This window comes from Pistacia vera, unplaced genomic scaffold (genome assembly GCF_008641045.1).
Source record: "Pistacia vera cultivar Batoury unplaced genomic scaffold, PisVer_v2 Contig190, whole genome shotgun sequence".
NCBI classification, from domain to species: domain Eukaryota; kingdom Viridiplantae; phylum Streptophyta; class Magnoliopsida; order Sapindales; family Anacardiaceae; genus Pistacia; species Pistacia vera.
This window is the reverse complement of record NW_022195991.1, coordinates 1,289,758-1,310,888: the sequence shown is the minus strand read 5'-3', so window position 1 is coordinate 1,310,888 and position 21,131 is coordinate 1,289,758. Positions and strand designations below refer to the sequence as shown.

Genomic DNA, 21,131 nt, shown 5'->3' with positions numbered 1-21,131 from the left:
TGAATTGTCTAGATGATTCATTTAATCGGTAAATGAATTTATCAAAAAGTTCTCTACGGAGGCAATATAATTTGGGCAACTATATTGCATAGTAGGCATACTGGATGCCTCCGAAAGATATCATGAGTTGATATAAGTACGGATGACGATTATAGTCTTGTCGTTGGGGCATTAGTATGGATTAGCGGTTGGTGAACTGTTTTTCAAACATGATCGATTAATGACAAATCACTTGGAAAAACATGTAGTCAATGATTTATTGTTTGGTTATATCATTGCACAATGTAGTCGTTTGATCTGAGACATTATGGTCAGATCCGATACGAATGTGTATAGTTCATACGGTGTATAAGTACAAGACTAGTCATGTTTCGTATGATAATACCTATTTGGTCATGCGTTGTTCATATGCGGAAATGAACGATGGTCAAGAAGGGATCCATTGACTAGAAAATATAGGATCAGGAGTACTGCTAACTCCATCCGGATTTGAGTTTCTGGATGAACGTCAATAAATGTTGAAAATCAGAATCTCTGGCTAGAGTCTATTATTAGTCATACGAAAGCAAGCTTGTGATAACAAGTTTCGGACATATTGATCGATGATTAGGTAGAAGATCGAGTTTAGGATTTCGGCGTTCCATCAATCCGTACTCAATCAAGATATACAATGGAGGGACTTTACCTACATGGTACATATGATCTGAAAAGGGTTCAATGAAGTATTTCTTCATCGTGGTTTGGAGACTATGGCACATTGCTAGATGTTTACCATAGTTGTTGGGCCTTCGAACAGGTTTCCAAATTCATCCAAAACCGGCTTACGGCTAATCCACAGTGGACCTACATGGTCACACCAATTGCCTTGAGAAGTTAGAGAAGGATAAGAGCGAGAGATGATTATCCGAATAGGGCTAGCACCTTCCGAGGGTAATGACAAGATTTCTATTGTAATAGTTACATAGCAAATTATTTGTGACATTTTAAAGGTTAAAATGGTCAAGCAATAATTAATTGTATTTAATTATTATATATTGACACGTTAAGATAAATGAGATGAACTAAAATAACCTTTTAATAGTTAAAGGGCAAAAGGGTAAACTTATGGGTTGTTAGTGTAAACTAGTTTAGTTTACATAGGCCCTTGAATAATATTGATTATTCAATGGGCAAATTAATAAATGCGTGGGCTCTTTTTAGAATAAGATTTTATTGGGGCATGCAAGTGAAAAACAAGTAATTACAAAATGACCCATGTATATATAAATGCAAATGGTTGCATTTTAGGTTAAGTGTTCATTTGTTCACTCAAAAGAAAAACAAGCTCTCTCTCTTAGGTTCAGCCACTCTCTCATTCTCTCAAGGTGAAGTGTGGAGGATTCATACTTTTGAATCTTGGCTTCATCAAACCTAAGCACTAGGAGAAGGTATAATGTTTTTATGCTTTATTTACGGTTTTTGAATCCTATTAATCCATATCTTTGCATGCATGTCTTGTTCACATGCTTCCCATCAACATTTTCCACCACCTCTTCATGGTTCTTTCATATGGTATCAAAGCTTAAAAGCTACTTGCGTGTTGGTTTTGAGCAAAAGTCATGTTATTCCATGTGTTCACATGTTCATCATACAAGGTTGAGTTTGCATGTTAGTGCTTTGGTTCAAAAAATGAGTTTTCCATCCCAACTCTTTACATGCATGTCTCGGCCACAGCTAGATCAAAGGTAAATGTTTGTTTTTCATGTCATTCTCATGTGTTTTGAATGATAGTAATGTTGATAATAAGCATACCTTTGTATTGAATGAGTTGTTAGTTGGAATAAGCATGTTTGATGCATGTATATGATTCAGCCATCTCCTTACTTTGTGAAAATGTGTTTTTCATCTTGCTCTAATATGATTAGATGTGTTAAAATGTGATAATGTATGCATGGATGATGGTTATTGCATGAGATGTATTGAGAACTACATGCATGTGTTATGTTATGGCTTTCTTCTTTGTCATGTTCAGCCATGACTATTTTTTGGGAAAATAATACAGTCACCAACGGTAGTGCACCGAATTTGTGCACTGAATGACATGGCAAAATCCTGACCGTTGATTAATTTTAACTTAATATTAATAAACTGTCAGGATTTTGTTACGTCATTTGGTGCACAAATTCGGTGCACTACCGTCAGTGGCTGTAGCATTACTCCTATTTTTTGCCATAAAATTTGTCATCTCATTCATGCTTTGATGAATAAAGTTTTGGGAAATGTTGCATGATGATTTATTTGAAGAAATAATCATGCATGTTCATTTCCATGACTTTGATTAAATTGTTTATGCTTTGACATGCTAAAAGTGTTATCCTTTAATTTGACTAAAGTGTATTTTGTATGAAGAGTATGCAAGTGTTGCAAGTGTTTAATGGTGGAAAATAATGTTGGCATGAAGTTATGGATTATTAATTCATGTGATGAATTATGATATTATGTATACATGATGATGATAATTACTCTTGAAGTAATAAAACTCATTTATCTATGTCATGCATGACTTTTCTGAAAAGTCTTAAAACGATGTTAATAGTTAAATAACAAAATCATTATTATATCTTTGGGTGGAATATGACAAAATGTTTGTGTAATGATTCCCTTGTGTAATTGTTGCGTGCCCCAAAGTTATGATAAAGTTACCACATGCGTATATATAATATCTATTTATATATGAGATATATGTGTGTGTGTGTGTGTGTGTGTGTGTGTGTGTGTGTGTGTGTGTCTATGTATGTGTATGTTTTAAATTGTTTATATTCATGCCTTTAAATAATTGTTTATTATATTTGGTATAAATGTTTAATATTTACTTATGTGATGGATGAATATTAGATTAGAGGGTTGATCATGGGTGCCATTTAGTTTCAAAATATTCAAAAGTGTTTGTAATATTCTTTTATTAAATGGCTTGTAATAGTTAAATTTTATTTATTTATTTTAATCGGGCATGCATGCCTAAGATCCAATTTGTAATTGAATCGGCTAGACGGGAACCCGAAGAGCATCCGGATGACGATCTGATCAAAGATATAGGATTAGGGTAAAGTTTACCTTTAGGATGTATTTTCAAAAAGCCCAATGGTCAACCCACATGCTTTAATTTATGCATATATGTGATATGTATGGAAAGTTAGTTAAACATGGCATGTTAAAAAAAAAATTAATTAACTAAGGTTAAACCTAAATCTCCCCAATTAAAATTATTAAATCCAAGTCTCTCATTATGGGATAACTAAATTCTTTAATACAAATTTTAATATCCCAAGATTTCTATTATGTGAGGGATATGATCTTTATATTATAGAATTAAGTTAACCTTGTTCTTGGATGGATATTTTCACCTTGACCAAGATTTCTATTATGTGAGGACATGATGAAAAATGTCATCCTAAGAAAGCACAATGGTTTGGATTTAACTAGCCTAGGGTACCAAGAATTCTATTATGTGAGGTATCTGAAGCTAGGACAAGGAATATGGATCAAATCTTATATAGTGATATAAAAGGAAAATAGTTTCCCACTTATTAGACTTAATTGACCAAGAATTCTATTATGTAAGGTTAATTGAATTTAACAAGAAATTGATTCCCCACTAAGAAATTTAATCCAACGAAAATTTTCGGATCCTATCTAAGGGAGTGTAGGACTCGAATAAAATAGTGAGAGCTAATTTGATTATGCAATAAAAGGTTTAAAAGTACTACAAGACACTAATAAAATTATTTTTCTTTGCAGTTTCATCTTTGTGATATATAATAAAAAAAATGGCCATCAATGTTCTCCTAAGGATAATGGATAATAACATGTTAACCAGACCCAACCTTAAGGATTGGCTAAGAAATCTCATAATCGTTCTAGATTTCGAAAGGATTGCTTATGTCTTGGAAGCACCTCTTCCACTTGATATTGGACCCGATGCTCCACAAGCTGAGCTTAATGCTTTTGAAAAATGGAAAGAGGATAGTAGGAGGGCTAGAAATTACATGCTAGCCTCAATGAATAGAGAACTTCAGACTAAGCATGAAAAGGTTTCGAATGCTTATGATATCCTAATAGCTCTAGAAGAGTTGTACAGCAAAAATCCAAGAGTGGTTAAGTATGAGTTATGTGCATCCCTCTTTAGCATGAAGTTAAGGGAAGGGGTACCTCCAGATGATCATACTATTAAGATGATCAATGGATTAGGTCGACTAGATGGATATGGGGTGGTCATGCTAGACCGCCTCAAAGTGAATTTGATTCTACAATCTCTTCCTTCAAGTTATAAACAACTAACTACAATCTCAATATGATTGAGCAAAACCTCTCTGAATTGCTAAATGAGCTTCAAGAATTTCATAGGCAGAATGTGAAAGGGAAAGAACATGAGGATGTCTTTGTCGCCTCTACCAGCAAGGCCAATAAAAGGCCCAAAAAGCAACAAAAGAAAGGTCCAAAAGTTGGACCCAAGAATAAGAGCTTTAAGAAGCCAGCTGCAAAGGCAAAGAAGGCCAATGCAAAAGGAAAATGTTTCCACTATGGAGAAGATGGACATTAGAAGAGGAATTGTCCTTAATACCTAAACAGTCTGAGGAAAGGCAAAGGAAAAGTAGATACGAACCAATGTCTTATGATCGAATATGAATTAAGTGTTAATTCAGATAGTCATTCCTGGATATTAGATTCAGCAGCAACATCTCATGTTTGTATGTCTTTGCAGGTACTTCATAATATTTTTTAGGTGACAAAGGGCGAGATCATTTTGAGAATGGCAAATAGGGCACGAGTTGTAGCCGAGGCCATGGGGACTTGCCCAATAGGACTACCTTCAAGACATGTTTTGAATTTATTTAAAGTATTGTACTTTGAAAAAGCCACTAGAAACATCATTTCTATTTCTGCTTTGTGTAAAGCAGGTTACCATGTACTGTTTAATGGAAATGAACGTTCAATACATTTTGGAAATGTTTTAGTTGGTAAAGCTATGAATAAAAGTGGTTTGTATATCTTAGAACTAAATGACTATGCTTCAATCAATACCATCTCCAATAAAAGAACTCGATTTGAATCAAATCCTAAAATTCTATGGCATCATAGATTGGGTCATACAGGAGAGAGAAGATTAGTACAACTTGGAGAAAGTGGGATCATGAACTCATTGGGTTCTGAACCCTATCCAACCTGTGAATCGTGTCTCCAAGGAAAGATGACCAAGTCTCCCTTTAAGAATAAATGACAGCAAGGAATCATACATACAGATGTGTGTGGACCATTCAGTACTTTAGCCATGGGAGGATTTGAATACTTCATTACCTTTACAGATGATATGTCACGATATGGGTATTTGTATTTAATGAAATATAAATCTAAATCCTTTGAAAAATTTAGAGAATTCAAGAACGAAATAGAAAATCAAACTGGAAAAAGTATTAAAATACTACGATTAGATCGTGGGGGGTGAATACTTGAGTACAGAGTTTCAGGAGTTCTTAAAAGAAAATGGGATCATCTCACAATTGACTCCTTCCTATATACCCCAGCTTAATAGAGTGTCTGAAAGGAGAAATCGTACCCTCTTAGATATGGTACGATCAATGGAAAGTTTTACAAACTTGCCAATGTCTCTGTGGGGGTACACTCTTCAGACCGTTGTGCACATCCTTAATAAGGTCTTGTCTAAAACTATCCAGAAAACACCGTATGAGATATGGTATGGAAAACGTCCAAGTTAGAATTATGTGAAGATTTGGGGTTGTCCAACTTATGTTAAATTACTTAAATCTGATAAGCTGGATGTTAAATCTAAGAAGGTTCAGTTCATTGGATATCCTAAAGATTGTTTAGGATATTACTTTTACTTCCCAAGTAATCAAAGAGTTTGGATCAGTAGAAATGCGCGCTTCCTCGAGAACGATTTCTTGGAGGAAGGCGGTGTTAGAAGAAATATTGAACTCAAGGAAGAGTTTGAAAAGCCAAGAACCGAGATTGTTGAAGCTGGAATGTCCACTCAGCGAACCTCAGTATCAGATACTATGGTTCCAATGCGAAAGTCTTCTAGAATATCAAAACCTCCAAAAAGATATGGGTTCCTACATGAGCAAGATTTTGAATCTTACTTAGTGGGAGTAGATAATCATGGTGATGATCCTAGAAGCTAAGAAGAAATAATACTGGATAGAGATTCAGGAAAATGGCTGGAAGTGATGGATTCTAAGATAGAATCAATGCATGCCAATCAAGTATGGTCACTTGTGGATCCATTAAAGGGAATAGTTCCTATAGGTTGCAAATGGATCTACAAGAGAAAAGTTGGCAAGGATGGGGAGGTAGAGACCTTCAAAGCTCGACTGGTGGCAAAAGCTTATACTAAGAAACAAGGATTGGATTATGAGGAAACCATCTTACTTGTAGCTATGATTAAATCCATCCGTATAATGCTAGCCATCGCAACATATCATGATTATGAAATTTGGCAGATGGATGTCAAAACGGTTTTCCTTAATAGGTTTATTGAGGAAAACATCTATATGGAATAACCAATAGGTTATGTATCCTCTACTGAAAAGCATAAGGTATGCACGATCCATTTATGGATTGAAGCAAGCTTCAAGAAGTTGGAACATTCATTTGACGACATAATCAAATCGTTTGGTTTTGTCAAGAATCCGGATGAGCCCTGTGTATACAAATGGGTTAAAAATCATGCCATCACATTTCTCATATTATATGTAAATGACATACTTTTGATGGGAAATGACGTAGGCATGATGACAGAGGTTAAAGTTTGGTTATCCAAAACCTTCTCAAGGAAAGACTTAGGAGAAGCGACCTATGTCCTTGGCATTCATGTCTACAGAGATAGAACAAAAACGGTAATTGGATTATCCTAGAAATTATACATAGAGAAAATGCAGAAAAGATTTAGCATGGAGAACTCTAAGAGGGATCTCTTGCCCTTCACTCACGGTCTTTATCTTTCCAAAAAGATGGGTCTAAAGACTGATGAAGAGTAACAGCGGATGTGTAATGTCCCTTATGCGTCTGTCTTAGGCACCTTAATGTACGCAATGCTATGTACAAGGACTATCTATAAGTGTTATGAGCATATATCTGTCAAATCCAGGGGAGAAACATTGGTCGGTTGTAAAGTCGATCCTTAAGTACTTAAAAAGATCTAAGGATCTAGTTCTGAGTTATGAATATTCAGAATTAAACATTCAAGGATACTCAGATTCTGATTTCCAATCAGATATTAATAATAGAAAGTCTACATTAGGGTATATTTTTATATGTAATGGAGGTGTTGTTAGTTAGAAAAGTTTCAAACAGACAACTACAGTGGACTCCACTGCAAAAGTTGAATACATTGCTGCTTCAGAAGCAGTAAAGGAGGCTGTTTGGATGTGAAAGTTCATAACTAAACTTGGTGTGGTTCTGAACATGGCTTACCCGATAAACATGTTCTGTGACAATATTAGAGCTATTGCACAGGCAAATAACCAAGGGCATACCAAAAATCCAAACACATTCAGCGCAAGTATCACATTTTGAGAGAATTCATTGGAGCTAGAGAGATTATAATTCTGAAGACACCTTCAGTAGAAAATGTAGTTGATCCACTGACTAAGGCGATGACACTGAAGCAATTGGACCATCATCTTGAGAAGATGGGTAGGAGATACAACAACAAATAGCTTTAGTGCAAGTGGGAGTTTATTAGTGTATGTTAGTGTATGCCCTAGAAACTATTCATGTTGTCAGTTTCAGAGCATTTTGTCTTGTATGAATATATCATAAATAATAGAAGAAAAAGTTCTTCAATTCATATATATAAATTACTTCCTTTATTTAGTCATGCATTTAAAATAAAGTATGTCTATGAATTGTCCAGATGATTCATTTAATTGGTAAATGAATTTATCAAAAGGTTCCCTATGGAAGAAATATAATTTGGGCAACTATATTGCATAATAGGCATACTAGATGCTTTCGAAAGAAATCATGAGTTGATATAAGTACAGATGACGATGATAGTCATGTCATTGGGGCATTAGTATGGATTAGCGGTTGGTGAACTATTTTTCGAACGTGACCAAATAACAACAAATCACTTGGAAAAGCTTGCAGTCAATGATTTATCATTTGGTTAAATCACTGCACAATGTAGTCCTTTGACCTAAGACATTGTGGTTGGATCCAATACAGATGTGTATGGTTCATACGCTGTATAAGTACGAGACTAGTCATGTTTCGCATGATAAATCTTATTTGGTCATAGGTTGTTCATATACGGAAACGAATGATGGTCAAGAAGGGATCCATTGACTCGAAAATATAGGATCAAGAGTACCGCTGACTCTATCTAGATTCAAGTTCCTGGACGAATGTCGCTAAATGTCAAAAATCATAATCTCTTGTTAGAGTCTATTATTAGTCATACGAAAGCAAGTTTGTGATGACAACTTCCGGACATATTGATCGATGAACGGTAGAAGATCGAGTTTAGGATTTTGACGTTCCATCAATTCGTACTTGATCAAGATATACAATGAAGGGACTTTACCTGCATGGTACATATGATCTGAAAAGGGTTCAATGAAGTATTTCTTCATCGTGGTTTAGGGACTATGGCACATTAGTAGATGTTTACCATAGTCGTTGGGCCTTCGAACAGGTTTCCAGATTTATCCAGATCTGGCTCACGGTTAATCCACGGTGGACCTATATGGTCACACCAATAGCCTTGAGAAGTTAGAGAATGATAAAAGAGAGAGATGATTATCTGAAGAGGGCTAGCACCTTCCGAGGGTAATGACAGGATTTCTATGGTAATAGTTACATAGAAAATTATTTGTGAAATTTTAAAGGTTAAAATGGTCAAGCAATAATTAATTGTATTTAATTATTATATCTTAAAGCGTTAAGATAAATGAGATGAACTAAAATAACCTTTTAATAGTTAAAGGGCAAAAGGGTAAACTTATGTGTTGTTAATGTAAACTAGTTTAGTTTACATGGGCCCTTGAATAATATTGATTATTCAAAGGAAAATTAATAAATGCTTAGGCTCTTTTTAGAATAAGATTTTATTAGGGCATGCAAGTGAAAAACAAGTAATTATAAAATTACCCATGTATATATAAATGCAAATAAGTGCTCATTTGGTCACTCAATAGAACAACAAGCTCTCTCTCTTAGGTTTGGCCACTCTCTCATTCTCTCAAGCTGGTGTTAAAGTGTGGAGGATTCATTCTTTTGAATCTTAGCTTCATCAAACCAAAGCACTAGCAAACGTTTAGTTTAGTTTTTATGTTTTATTTAGTTTTTATGCTTTATTTATGGTTTTTGAATCCTATTAATCCATATCATTGCATGCATGCCATGTTTACATGCTTCCCATCAACATTTTCCGCCACTTTTCATGGTTCTTTCAGCGTGCACACCAACTGTACACACCACAATTCAAATGGGGATTTTAGGAGCACAACAAGAAAAACCCCGACCCAAACTGTATAGTATGTGATTTTTGACAATTTTCCAAAGTTTTAATTTTTGAAAAATAATTAAAAACAAATCTGCTCATGCAAATTGCTTCTTCTTTTTTGCGTTTGGTTCCTTGCATTTTTTCCACCACCATGAAAAAAAAATAGATCAAAAGGACAACCTCCAAAAAGATCATCCCTTGGTGTGTCGCACACCCCTACTGTGCACCAAAGAAAAGTCTTCGTTGCACACCAAGGTCGTGCACACTAATGGTACACACTACAATTCAAATGGGGATTTCAAGAGTACAACAAAACAAACCTCGACCAAAAATGCATAGTATGTGATTTTTTACGATTTTCCAAAGTTTTAATCTTCAAAAAATTATTAAAAAAATTCGCTGCTGCGAATTTCTTCCTTTTTTTTTTGCATTTGGTTCCTTGCATTTTTCCCACCACCATGAAAGAAAACAGATCAAAAGGAAAACCTCCGAAAACATCATCCTTTTGTGTGCCGCACGCCTCTACTGTGCACCAAAGGAAGGTTTTTGCTGCACACCAAGGGCGTGCACACAAACTGCACACACCACAATTCAAATGGTGATTTTAGGAGCACAACAAAATAAACCCTAACCCAAAATGCATAGTATGTGATTTTTTATGATTTTTCAAAGTTTTAATCTTGAAAAAATCATTAAAAAAATCCACTCGTGCGAATTGCTTCCTTTTTTTTGCGTTTGGTTCCTTGCATTTTTCTCCACCACCATGAAAAGAATCAGATCAAAAGGACAACTTCTTAAAAGATCATCCCTTGGCATGCTGCACGCCCTTGTCGTGCACACCAGTTGTACACATCACAATTCAAATGGGGATTATAGGAGCACAACAAAACAAACTCCGACCCAAAATGCATAATATGTGATTTTTTACAATTTTCCAAAGTTGTATTCTTCAAAAAATAATTAAAAAAAATTCGCTCGTGCGAATTGCTTCCTTTTTTTTTGTATTTGGTTCCTTACGTTTTTCTCCACCACCATGAAAAGAATCAGATCAAAAGGACAACTTCTTAAAAGATCGTCCCTTGGCATGCCACACGCCCTTGGTGTTCCGCACGCCCTTGGTGTGTCGCACGCCCCTGCCGTGCACCAAATGAAGGTTTTTGTTATACACCACAATTCAAATGGGAATTTTTGGAGTACAACAAAACAAACCCTGACCCAAAATGCATAGTTTGTGATTTTTTATGATTTTCCAAAGTTTTAATCTTCAAAGAATCATTAAAAAAAATCCGCTCGTGCGAATTGCTTCCTTTTTTTGGTGATTGGTTCCTTCTATTTTTCTCCACCACCATGAAAAAAATCAGAACAAAAGGACAGCCTCCAAAAATATGATCCCTCGGTGTGCCCCATGCCCCTACTGTGCACCAAAGGACGGTTTTTTCTGCACACCAACTATACACACCACAATTCAAGTGGGAATTTTAGGAGCACAAAAAAAAAACCTTGACCCAAAATGAAGAGTATGTGATTTTTTACGATTTTCCAAAGTTTTAATCTTAAAAAAATCATTAAAAAAAATCTGTTCATGTAAATTGCTTCTTTTTTTTTTTGTGTGTGTTTGGTTCCTTGCATTTTTCTCCACCACCGTGAAAAAAGTCAGATCAAAAGGACAACCTCCGAGAAGATCATCCCTTGGTGTGCCGCACGCCCCTGTCGTGCACAACAAGGGCGTGCACACCACAATTCAAATGGGGATTTTAGGAGCACAACAAAACAAACTCTGACCCAAAATGCATAGTATGTGATTTTTGGCGATTTTCCAAATTTTTAATCTTCAAAAAAATATTAAAAAAAAATCGCTTCGTGCAAATTGCTTCCTTTTTTTTCGTTTGGTTCCTTGCATTTTTCTCCACCACCATGAAAAATATTAGATCAAAGGGACAACCTCTGAAAAGATTGTCCCTTGGTGTGTCGCGCGCCCCTGCTGTGCACCAAAAGAAGGTTTTTGCTTCACACCAAGGGCGTGCACACCAACTGTACACACCATAATTCAAATGGGGATTTTAGGAGCACAACAAAACAAACCCCTAGCCAAAATGCATAGTATGTGATTTTTTATGATTTTCCAAAGTTTTAATCTTCAAAAAAATATTAAAAAAATCTACTCGTTCGAATTGCTTCCTTTTTTTGTGTTTGGTTCCTTGCATTTTTCTCCGCCACCATGAAAAATATTAGATCAAAAGGACAACCTCTGAAAAGATCGTCCCTTGGTATGCCGAACGCCCCTGCCGTGCACCAAAGGAAGGTTTTTGCTTCACACCAAGGGCGTGCACACCAACTGTACATACCACAATTCAAATGGGGATTTTAGGAGCACAACAAAGCAAACCTAGATCCAAAATGCATAGTATGTGATTTTTTACGATTTTCCAAAATTTTAATATTCAAAAAATCATTCAAAAAAATCTGCTCATGCGAATTGCTTCCTTTTTTTTGTGTTTGGTTCCTTGCTTTTTTCTCCACCACCATGAAAAATATTTGATTAAAAGGACAACCTTCGAAAAGATCGTCCCTTAGTGTGCCGCACGCCCCTGCGGTGCACCAAAGGAAGTTTTTTGCTTCACACCAAGGGCATGCACACCAACTGTACACACCACAATTCAAATGGGGATTTTAGGAGCACAACAAAGCAAACCCCGACCCAAAATGCATAGTATGTGATTTTTTACGATTTTCCAAAGTTTTAATCTTCAAAAAATCATTCAAAAAAAATCTGCTCGTGCGAATTGCTTCCTTTTTTTTGCGTTGGTTCCTTGCCTTTTTCTCCACCACCATGAAAAATATTTGATCAAAAGGACAACCTTCGAAAAGATCGTCCCTTAGTGTGCCGCACGCCCCTACGGTGCACCAAAGGAAGTTCTTTGCTTCACACCAAGGGCATGCACACCAACTGTACACACCACAATTCAAATGGGGATTTTAAGAGCACAAGAAAGTAAACCTCGACCCAAAATGCATAGTATGTGATTTTTTACAATTTTCCAAAGTTTTAATCTTTAAAAAATCATTAAAAAAAATATGCTTGTGCGAATTGCTTCCTTTTTTTTTTTGTGTGTGTTTGGTTCCTTGCATTTTCTCCACCACCGTGAAAAAAAACAGATCAAAAGGACAACCTCGGAAAAGATCGTCCCTTGTTATGCCGCACGCCCCTACCGTACACCAAATGAAGGTTTTTTCTGCACACCAACTGTACACACCACAATTCAAATGGGGATTTTAGGAGCACAACAATACAAACCGCGACCCAAAATGCATAGTATATGTTTTTTTACAAGTTTCCAAAGTTTTAATGTTCAAGATATCATTAAAAAAAAATCTGTTGATGCGAATTGCTTCCTTTTTTTTTTTTTTTTTTTTTTTTGTGTGTGTGTGTGTGTGTTTGGTTCCTTGCATTTTTCTCCACCACCATGAAGAAAAATAGATCAAAAGGACAACCTCCGAAAAGACTGTCCCTTGGTGTGCTGCATGCCCCTGCCGTGCACCAAAGGAAGGTTTTTGCTACACAGCAACTGTATACACCACAATTCAAATGGGGATTTTAGGAGCACATTTCTCCTCAAGGTACCATTCTTACTCTGATTTGTTTACATCTTGTACCTCTACCTCCATCTCCTCCACATATGCATCTGTGCGCTTGCTACATGCTTTTGGTTGGCCCACAGGCGCATGTCTATCGGCATAATGCTTGTACATGTTAGAAAACTCTGATAGAGTATTATGTAAATTGTTTTATAAGATTTAAGTTTTTTTATTTACATTTTGAGTTGTATGACTGTCATTAAAGTTTTATGAATGGAGTTTCATAACTTGTTTTTTGAAAAAATTTCACCCTCCTCTCAAGATCATGAGTCCTTTGGCGCACCTGAACCCAACATAATAGAGACCACCGGGAGGGATGTGACATAATCCATATGTGTTGTTCTCTTAAAACTCATAAATTGAAAATAACAAGACTGTTTAGTTATTTTTAAACTGGGCATCTATCCGTCTATAGAGGAAAAAAATAAAGCTTTCAATTTAACAAAGATCCCAATCATCATAGTTTGAGAAGGAATGGGCAAAACATCCCCCGGATCCTACAGTGCAAGGCACCGTATGCACCCATACAATTAATGGGGAAACCAACTCAATAGCCTAAGCTAGTAGGTGGTAAGGTTGAAGAGGTATACCGTATACAAAACTATAAAAAACTAAAGATTTTAAATATGTGGTATTTCCAAACGAGCCTTCTAAGATGCAGGCCCAGATTAAAGACATATCTAACATATATAGCATACAAATAAGGGAATAAATTATCTATGAAATGTGTTTAACAAAAATGATAACATGATGGAGCAACCAATCCAAAAGTATTCAGTTATAAAGACCTTAGAACACCAATTATAACTATATAATAGTAGTTAATACATATACGTATTATATGTTCTAAGATATGAAGACCTTAGAACATTAGTTATGAACCTCAAGTCCAAGATTCCCATGGACAGGACCACAATCAGTATTCAATCATATGTTTTTATTATGCCTAAAAAATAAAATAAAACTTCACATTATATACTACACTTACAGAGCTCCAGTAATTGCCTTCCTAAGGAAAAAGCAAAGTCAAATGCTCACTCCAACCTCTAGACCAAGGGCACGACCAATGGGATAATGAGTAATGCTAGGTCCACAACCCAATCTCACAACCTTCTTTCACAACCCCCGATGTGGCAACTCGCTATTGGTCAATTCACAAAATGGGTCTCACCTACTTTTATGGGTCCCACGTCAGAGGTTGTGAGTAGGGGTGAGCAGTTTCGAGTACCTTGCATTTTTGGGGGGAATCAGAACCGAAACTAGAACCGCACAGTGCAGGTTCCCAAAAAGAAGGAACTAGAACTGGAACTGACAAGTTTTGATTCCTAAATTAAAGGAACTGGAACCTGAAATGCAGGTTCCGGTTCCTTACCGAGGTACCTTGCAAAAAATTAATTACCCTCCTATTAGTTTAAAAAATGACAAAAATACCTTAAAAGTTTACAAATACACCTCTAACAAATTAAGAAAACCTACATTTAGTAGCTTTCAACTTTTGATTACTCATTCATTTGTCTCCAATGTGACTCATAAATCCTCTAATCTCTAGGCAACACTTGAATTCAATCAATTCATCACAATTCACATAAACTTTCTCAATGAAAGCCAAAACACAAATAGGTTCCAAGTAGGTTCCAAGCAAGTTCCAAGTGGGGTACCCGCTTCAGTTCTTTTCCTAGGTTTTGGTTCTAGTTTTGAAACCTGTAGGAACCGAAACTGGAACCACACAGTGTCGGTTCCAATAAAATGGAACCAGAACCTACCCTCACAGTATTGGTTTCAAGTAGGTTCTGATCTACCCGCAGGTTCCAGTTCTACCTGCTACTCGTGCTCACCCTTAGTTGTGAGATTAGGTTGTGGACCTGTCATTATTGATGGGATAATATGATCCTCCACCTTGCAAGTGAAAATTCGAAAAGCAATTAGTAGTCAAACCAAAATGAAATACTTAGAAAAGGTGTAGTAATTTCTGAAACCCAATATAGAAACAGGAACAAAGTACAAGTAAATTATCAAAAGAAAAGCATTACCCAATTACACCAAAATAAAGTATTCTTGATAAGAAACAAAACTTTGATTAGATGTATGAGAGATTACCAAAGGGAGTAACCTATCTAGAAAAACCATGATCATGTTAACAAAAAACACATTTGGACAAACCTAAATCAAAATAAAAACCCTAAATAAAATTTTTTTAAATTCTATTCATACCTTCGTTGGAGACAATAGCAAACTGGACGAACAATGAATAGGAGAGAATGCTAAAATGGACGAACGACGAATGGGAGAGAATCTAGACAGAGTGGACGAAGAACGACGAACCTATATATATATATATATATTCTCTCCCAGAGTGGACGAAGAACGACGAACCTATATATATATATATATATATATATATCTATATTTATTTATTTATTTATTTATTTATTTATTTTGTGTTTTCCCCAAATGTTAATCGAATTCTAAGACCCACCATTTTTTAATACTATTTCATTTTAGTCTCGATTATTAATGGGTTCCGGGTCTGGTTCTGATCGAACGCTAATGGAACCTATATCGGACCTATATAGTACCAATTCCACCAAATAGGAACTAAAAACCGACCACGAGTGGGTCGATTCCGGGTAGGAATCGGAATCGGCACCCTGAGTACTAATCGGTTCCAGTTCTACCCCATTTTCATGCCAACCCCTAACTGGAAGCAATATTGACTTGTGTTTTTACTAAAAAGGAATCATTCTTTGCAACAGAACAAATTGTTTGGGGGAGAGATTACGATCTCAATAGTGACAGTTATTAAGCTAGCAATATTTTAAAGAGTAAAATATGTCCTTTTAAGTCATTATACATATAATTTTTTTTTTTTTTAAATGTCCTTTTAAGATTATGAGTTATCAAATATATTTTAAATTATTTCTAAAACTATTTAGTTTCACTACAATAATCTCAAATTAGTCCAAAGGCTAAATTATATTCTTTATAAACAGATCAAACTACCCTGAAGGATAAGTCATATTGTTTACAGACATATGACATCTGTCACTTATTAAACCCATACATTAAAAATTTTGAAACGTGTAATAGAGGTGGAGTTTGAAATTTTAACACATACAGACACCCCTAAAAGCCCAATCCGTCTTCTTAATTGTGAGACTAGGGATGACAACAGGTGGGACAAGGCCAATTTCCCAATCCCCGTCCCTGTCCTTGTTAACTAAACCCATTCCTCGTCCCCCAAGGGTGTAGCCAAAGTATACTCAATGGGGTCACTTGACCCCACTAAAATTATGAAATTATTAAAAATAGGTATATATTTTACAGTAATTAATAATTTTGACTCCACTAAAATTTATATTAACCCTAATAAAATTACTTATATTTTATTAACTCCACTAAGATATTTCCATATTTTATTGATCTCGAGATTTGAAAATACCCTTTTTTTTTTTTTTACGTTTTCTTTCTTTCTCAGTTCCTCTCTTTTCTCTTATACTTTCATCTTCCTTTGGTTGGATTAATCAAGAAAGACTACTCTTTTGGAGGTTACAAGGTAAGATGATGCTCATTTTTTATTATTTTGCTTTAAAATGTCTTCTTCTACCTTTCTTAATTAACGAAAGATCATGAGCTTTGTTGTCATAGGTTGCTTTTATCATTTTATGTATGTAATTTACATAATTGTATGTTGAATGCGTTGGTTTAGTTAATTTTGCATAATACGTTTTGTTTTTGTTGAGTTTAATAAATGGGTTTGAAATTAGAAGATGAAATTCCTTTTTGATATGAGTTTTGATTTAATCTTGTTTATGTTGAGGTATGGATATACTAGTTGTTGTTTTAAGTTGAGTTTGATAAATTTTGGTTAGTTAGTAAGTTAATTTTAAATGGGTTTAAAGAACTGATCAAACCCTAAGTTGAAAAGATTAGATTTGGTTTAATTTTGATATATTGGTTAATTGCTTGATATTAGAGTTGGATTTGATGAGTTTTCAAAGGGTTTATGAGTTGAATTTTATTGGGCTAGTAGAAATTGTTTGAAAAGCCTAACTTATAAGTTTTGGGGCTTCGGTTTATAGTTGTTGATTTTGATAAATTAAGTTGTAATTGTTGTTTAAGTTGAGGAATTGGAAGGTTTTAAGGTTAGCCCATGTTAATTCTTGGATTTTGTGTTGGTTTTTTTGGATTTGTAATTGCAAATTAATTATTTTTCTGATAATAAAAAATCTTTTCTTTTTTTAGTTATGAAAAAGTTTGTGGTCAAAAGAAGGTTTTTTTAATGAGGAACCATTAATTGGACAAAACATAAGGCATCACAATAGTGTTCACAATGAGCCTATGGAATCTAGCTCAAGACAAAAATATGTTGAGCTTAACTTGAGTGGTCTTCCTTATATGTTGAGTTTAACTTGAGTAGTTTTCTTATAGATCATGGATTGAGGATTAAAATTTTAGAATATCATCTTAATAATAGAGAAAAAGTGAGAAGGGTCTACTTGTAAAAAGGATCTTGCCAACCACACAATCATAATTTTAAAAAACAAAAAACTAGGAATTTAATGCGTCATTTTAATCCTAATCGGTATAAAGAATATGCAAATTGGTTGGAGTGCAGTGCAGAAAAGGAGGTTGCTTTTTGTTTGTGTTGTTATCTTTGTAGACCTGAGATTGGAAAACAAGCAAGCGGTGACTATTTTATTAGTGAAAGTCTTGATGCTTGGAATAAAAAAGGTAGATTGGATAGGGGTGGGAAAATCCGGTTAATTGAACTAGTTTGGGCATTTTCCAAACCGAACCAAAAGCCGGTTCAAGACAAAAATCCAATCCAATCCAAATCGAACCAAACCGAATTATTGATTGAACCGGTTTTAAACCGAACTGAATAACCAGTTTGGAAGACCGGTTAACCAGTTTTGAATCGATTTTTAAATAAAAAATTAGTTTCTAATTTTTTTATAGAAGATTGGTTAATTTATATAGTGACAAAATTTAGAGAGTAAGCATTTAAATAACTTGTAAACTAGTAAGGAAGAAAACACAAATGAACGTGTTTGCTTAAGAGGTTAAAATGGAAGACTTCACATAAGAGTGCGTGGGTTCAAACCCCACAACTTGCATTTTTTTTTTGAAAAATCGGTTTTTAAAATCGGCTTCTGTTAACTGGTTTCAAAAAATGACTGAACTGATAACCCAATCAGAAAATCGTTTAAGCCAATTTTTTGAACTGATTTTCAAAAAAACTAGTTTTTCGGTTTGGTCTCGATTTAGTTTTCCAGTTTGGTTTGGCTTTCTGTTTTTTTTTCCACCCCTAAGATTGGATATTCATATAGGAGGTCCTAATAGTGCCCACAATCAAGCATAAAAAAAATGTGAAGCTTTGATGAGACAAGATCAACATATTGAAGTTGCTCTTAATAGGCATTCCAACCAAATGAGAAAAAAATATTGACATCATTTAGGTGCCTCAGTCGATTGTCTTCGGTTCCTTTTACGGCAAGGTCTTGCTTTTCATGATCCATGATGAATATGATGATTTAAAAAATTAGGGAAATTTCCTTGAGCTTTTAAAATTTCTAGCTATGCATGATGAGGAAATTGATGGTGTTCTTGGATGAAATGCTCTAATTAATTTTAATCTAACTCCCATGATATTCAACATGACATTATTAATGCTTCTGTTTTTGAAACTATTAATGCTATTATTCATGATCTAGGAGATGATTTGTTTGCAATTTTGGTGGATGAATCTCACGATATATCTATGAAAGAGAAAATAATTGTTATGTTACGTTATGTTGACAAAAGAGGACATGTAGTTGAGAGATTTCTTAGCATATTGTTCATGTTAATGATACAAATGCTTCTCTTAAGTTATCAATTGATTCATTATTTTCCAAGCATGGACTTAGTATATCAAGGATAAGAGGGCAAGGTTATGATGGAGCTAGTAACATGAGAGGTGAAGTAATTTGGTTAAAAAGTTTGATCATGAGGGAGAATGAATCAACATATTATATTCACTAGTTTGCTTATTAGCTTCAACTTACAGTTGTTGCTATTGCAAAAATATGATGTTCAAGTTGGAAGTCTTTTCAACATTGTAGCTGATCTAGTAAGAGTTGTTGGAGCTTCTTGTAAGCGGCGAGATATCCTTCGAGAACGTCAAACTGCTTATGTTTCTGAAGCATTAGCAAATGGTGAACTTACAAACGGGCATGGACTGAATCAAAAAGCTACGCTTAAAAGAGAAGGAGTTACATGTTAGGGTTCACATTATGGTACGCTTGCATCTTTGATTGTTATGTTTCCATCTTGGTAGATGTTTTTGATAATGTTGTTGAATATAGTTCAGATCCTAAACAAAGAACTCAAGCTTCTACTTTGTTAGAGTTTATATAGTCTTTTGATTTCATTTAGCTTACATTTGAAGAAGATTATGTTAGACATTACAAATGAATTATCAAATGCCTTACAAAGAAAAGATCAAGATATCGTTAATGCCAAGAAATTAGTGAAGTTATAAAAACAAAGTTACAAATGTTAAGAGATAATGGATGGAATGGTTTGTTAAATGAAGTTTCTTCATTTTGTAAAGAAAATATATTATTGACTCAGATATGAATGACAATTTTCAAATGAAAAGGCGATCATGACACAAAGTTCATCAAGTTACAAATTTACATCATTATCAGGTGGAATGTTTTTATGCTACCGTAGATTTACAACTCCAAGAGTTTAACAGTCGTTTTAATTAGTGAATACAAAGTTGCTTCTTTGTGTGGCATGTTTAACTCCAAATGATTCATTTTCTTCTTTTGACAAAAAGAAGTTGATTTGTCTTGCTTAGTTTTATCATGTGACTTTTCACCAGTGGAGCTTGTGTTACTAGACCATTAGCTGGATACTTATATTCTTGACATGTACTCTAATAATGAGTTTTGGTCATTAAATGGAATTGGTGCTCTTGTTGAAAAGTTGGTTCAAACAAAGAAGATCATGTGTGTATCAATTGTCACTTTATTTATTTATTTGTGAAATTAGCATTGATATTACCTGTTACAACTGCAAGTGTTAAAAAAGCATTTTCTGCAATGAAGATTGTGAAAAATCAACTACGGAATCGAATGGGAGATCAATTGTTAAATGATTGTCTTATTGCATATATTGAGAGAAAGATATTTGATGACATTGTCAATGTAACAATTATGCAATATTTTTAGAATATGAAAAATTGTTGAGGACAATTATAGAATTGATAATTTGGTATGTATAACTTTTAAAATTATATTTTTAGATTATATTTTTTTATGCTTATTACTTCAGTATATATTTATTGTAAATTTATCAACTTAGATCTTTTGACCCGTTGACTAGAAATCCTAGCTACACCCCTGTTGTCTCTACTATAGGGATGATGAGGAATCCCCATCCTTGCCCCGCAAGGAAAGAATGCCCCACATCCCCCCTTCCCCACTCCAAACTAGATAGGGATTTTCCCTACAATTCGGGCCTTCTTGTGGCCTATTTTGTTATTTTTGTCGTTGTTCTGGCTATTTTTGTACGCTAAACCAGCCGTTTTTCTTCTCCAATAACCCTACCCAGCAACTATTGTGCCATCGATCTGAACCAATTTTTGCCTACTGCCCTCTCCACTCTCTATCACACACCAGTAGCCACCAATCACCCTAACCACGCCTTTCACTTGCTGCCTATCCCCATAGGCCAGCCAACTTATAATAGCCATTGCCCACAACCACCCACTGTTGCACCACCTTGACCTATCCAACTGCACACGATTCTCGACAACCCACTACTACTACAACCCCCCCTCTCCCACACACTTTGCAGCCCAGCAACACACAACTTGTCCCTGCCTCCCCAAAGCCGACCGCACACTATAGCCTTGAACAACCTACACACCCGCATGTACAACCACACAACTACACCAACTGCAATTTCCTACAACCTAACTTTTTTCCTAGCCATACAC

General features: G+C 35.0%; 1 protein-coding gene across 1 annotated transcript in view; it reads left to right on the top strand.

The window, feature by feature from the left end:
- The first annotated feature begins 3,833 nt into the window (after positions 1-3,833).
- The window catches only part of LOC116127316, a 34,613-nt gene continuing 17,315 nt past the window's right edge, over positions 3,834-21,131 (top strand). The window contains exon 1 of the mRNA XM_031412970.1: positions 3,834-4,133. Within this exon, the coding sequence (XP_031268830.1) occupies positions 3,834-4,133 (300 nt within the window). The remainder of the gene's footprint in view (positions 4,134-21,131) is intronic.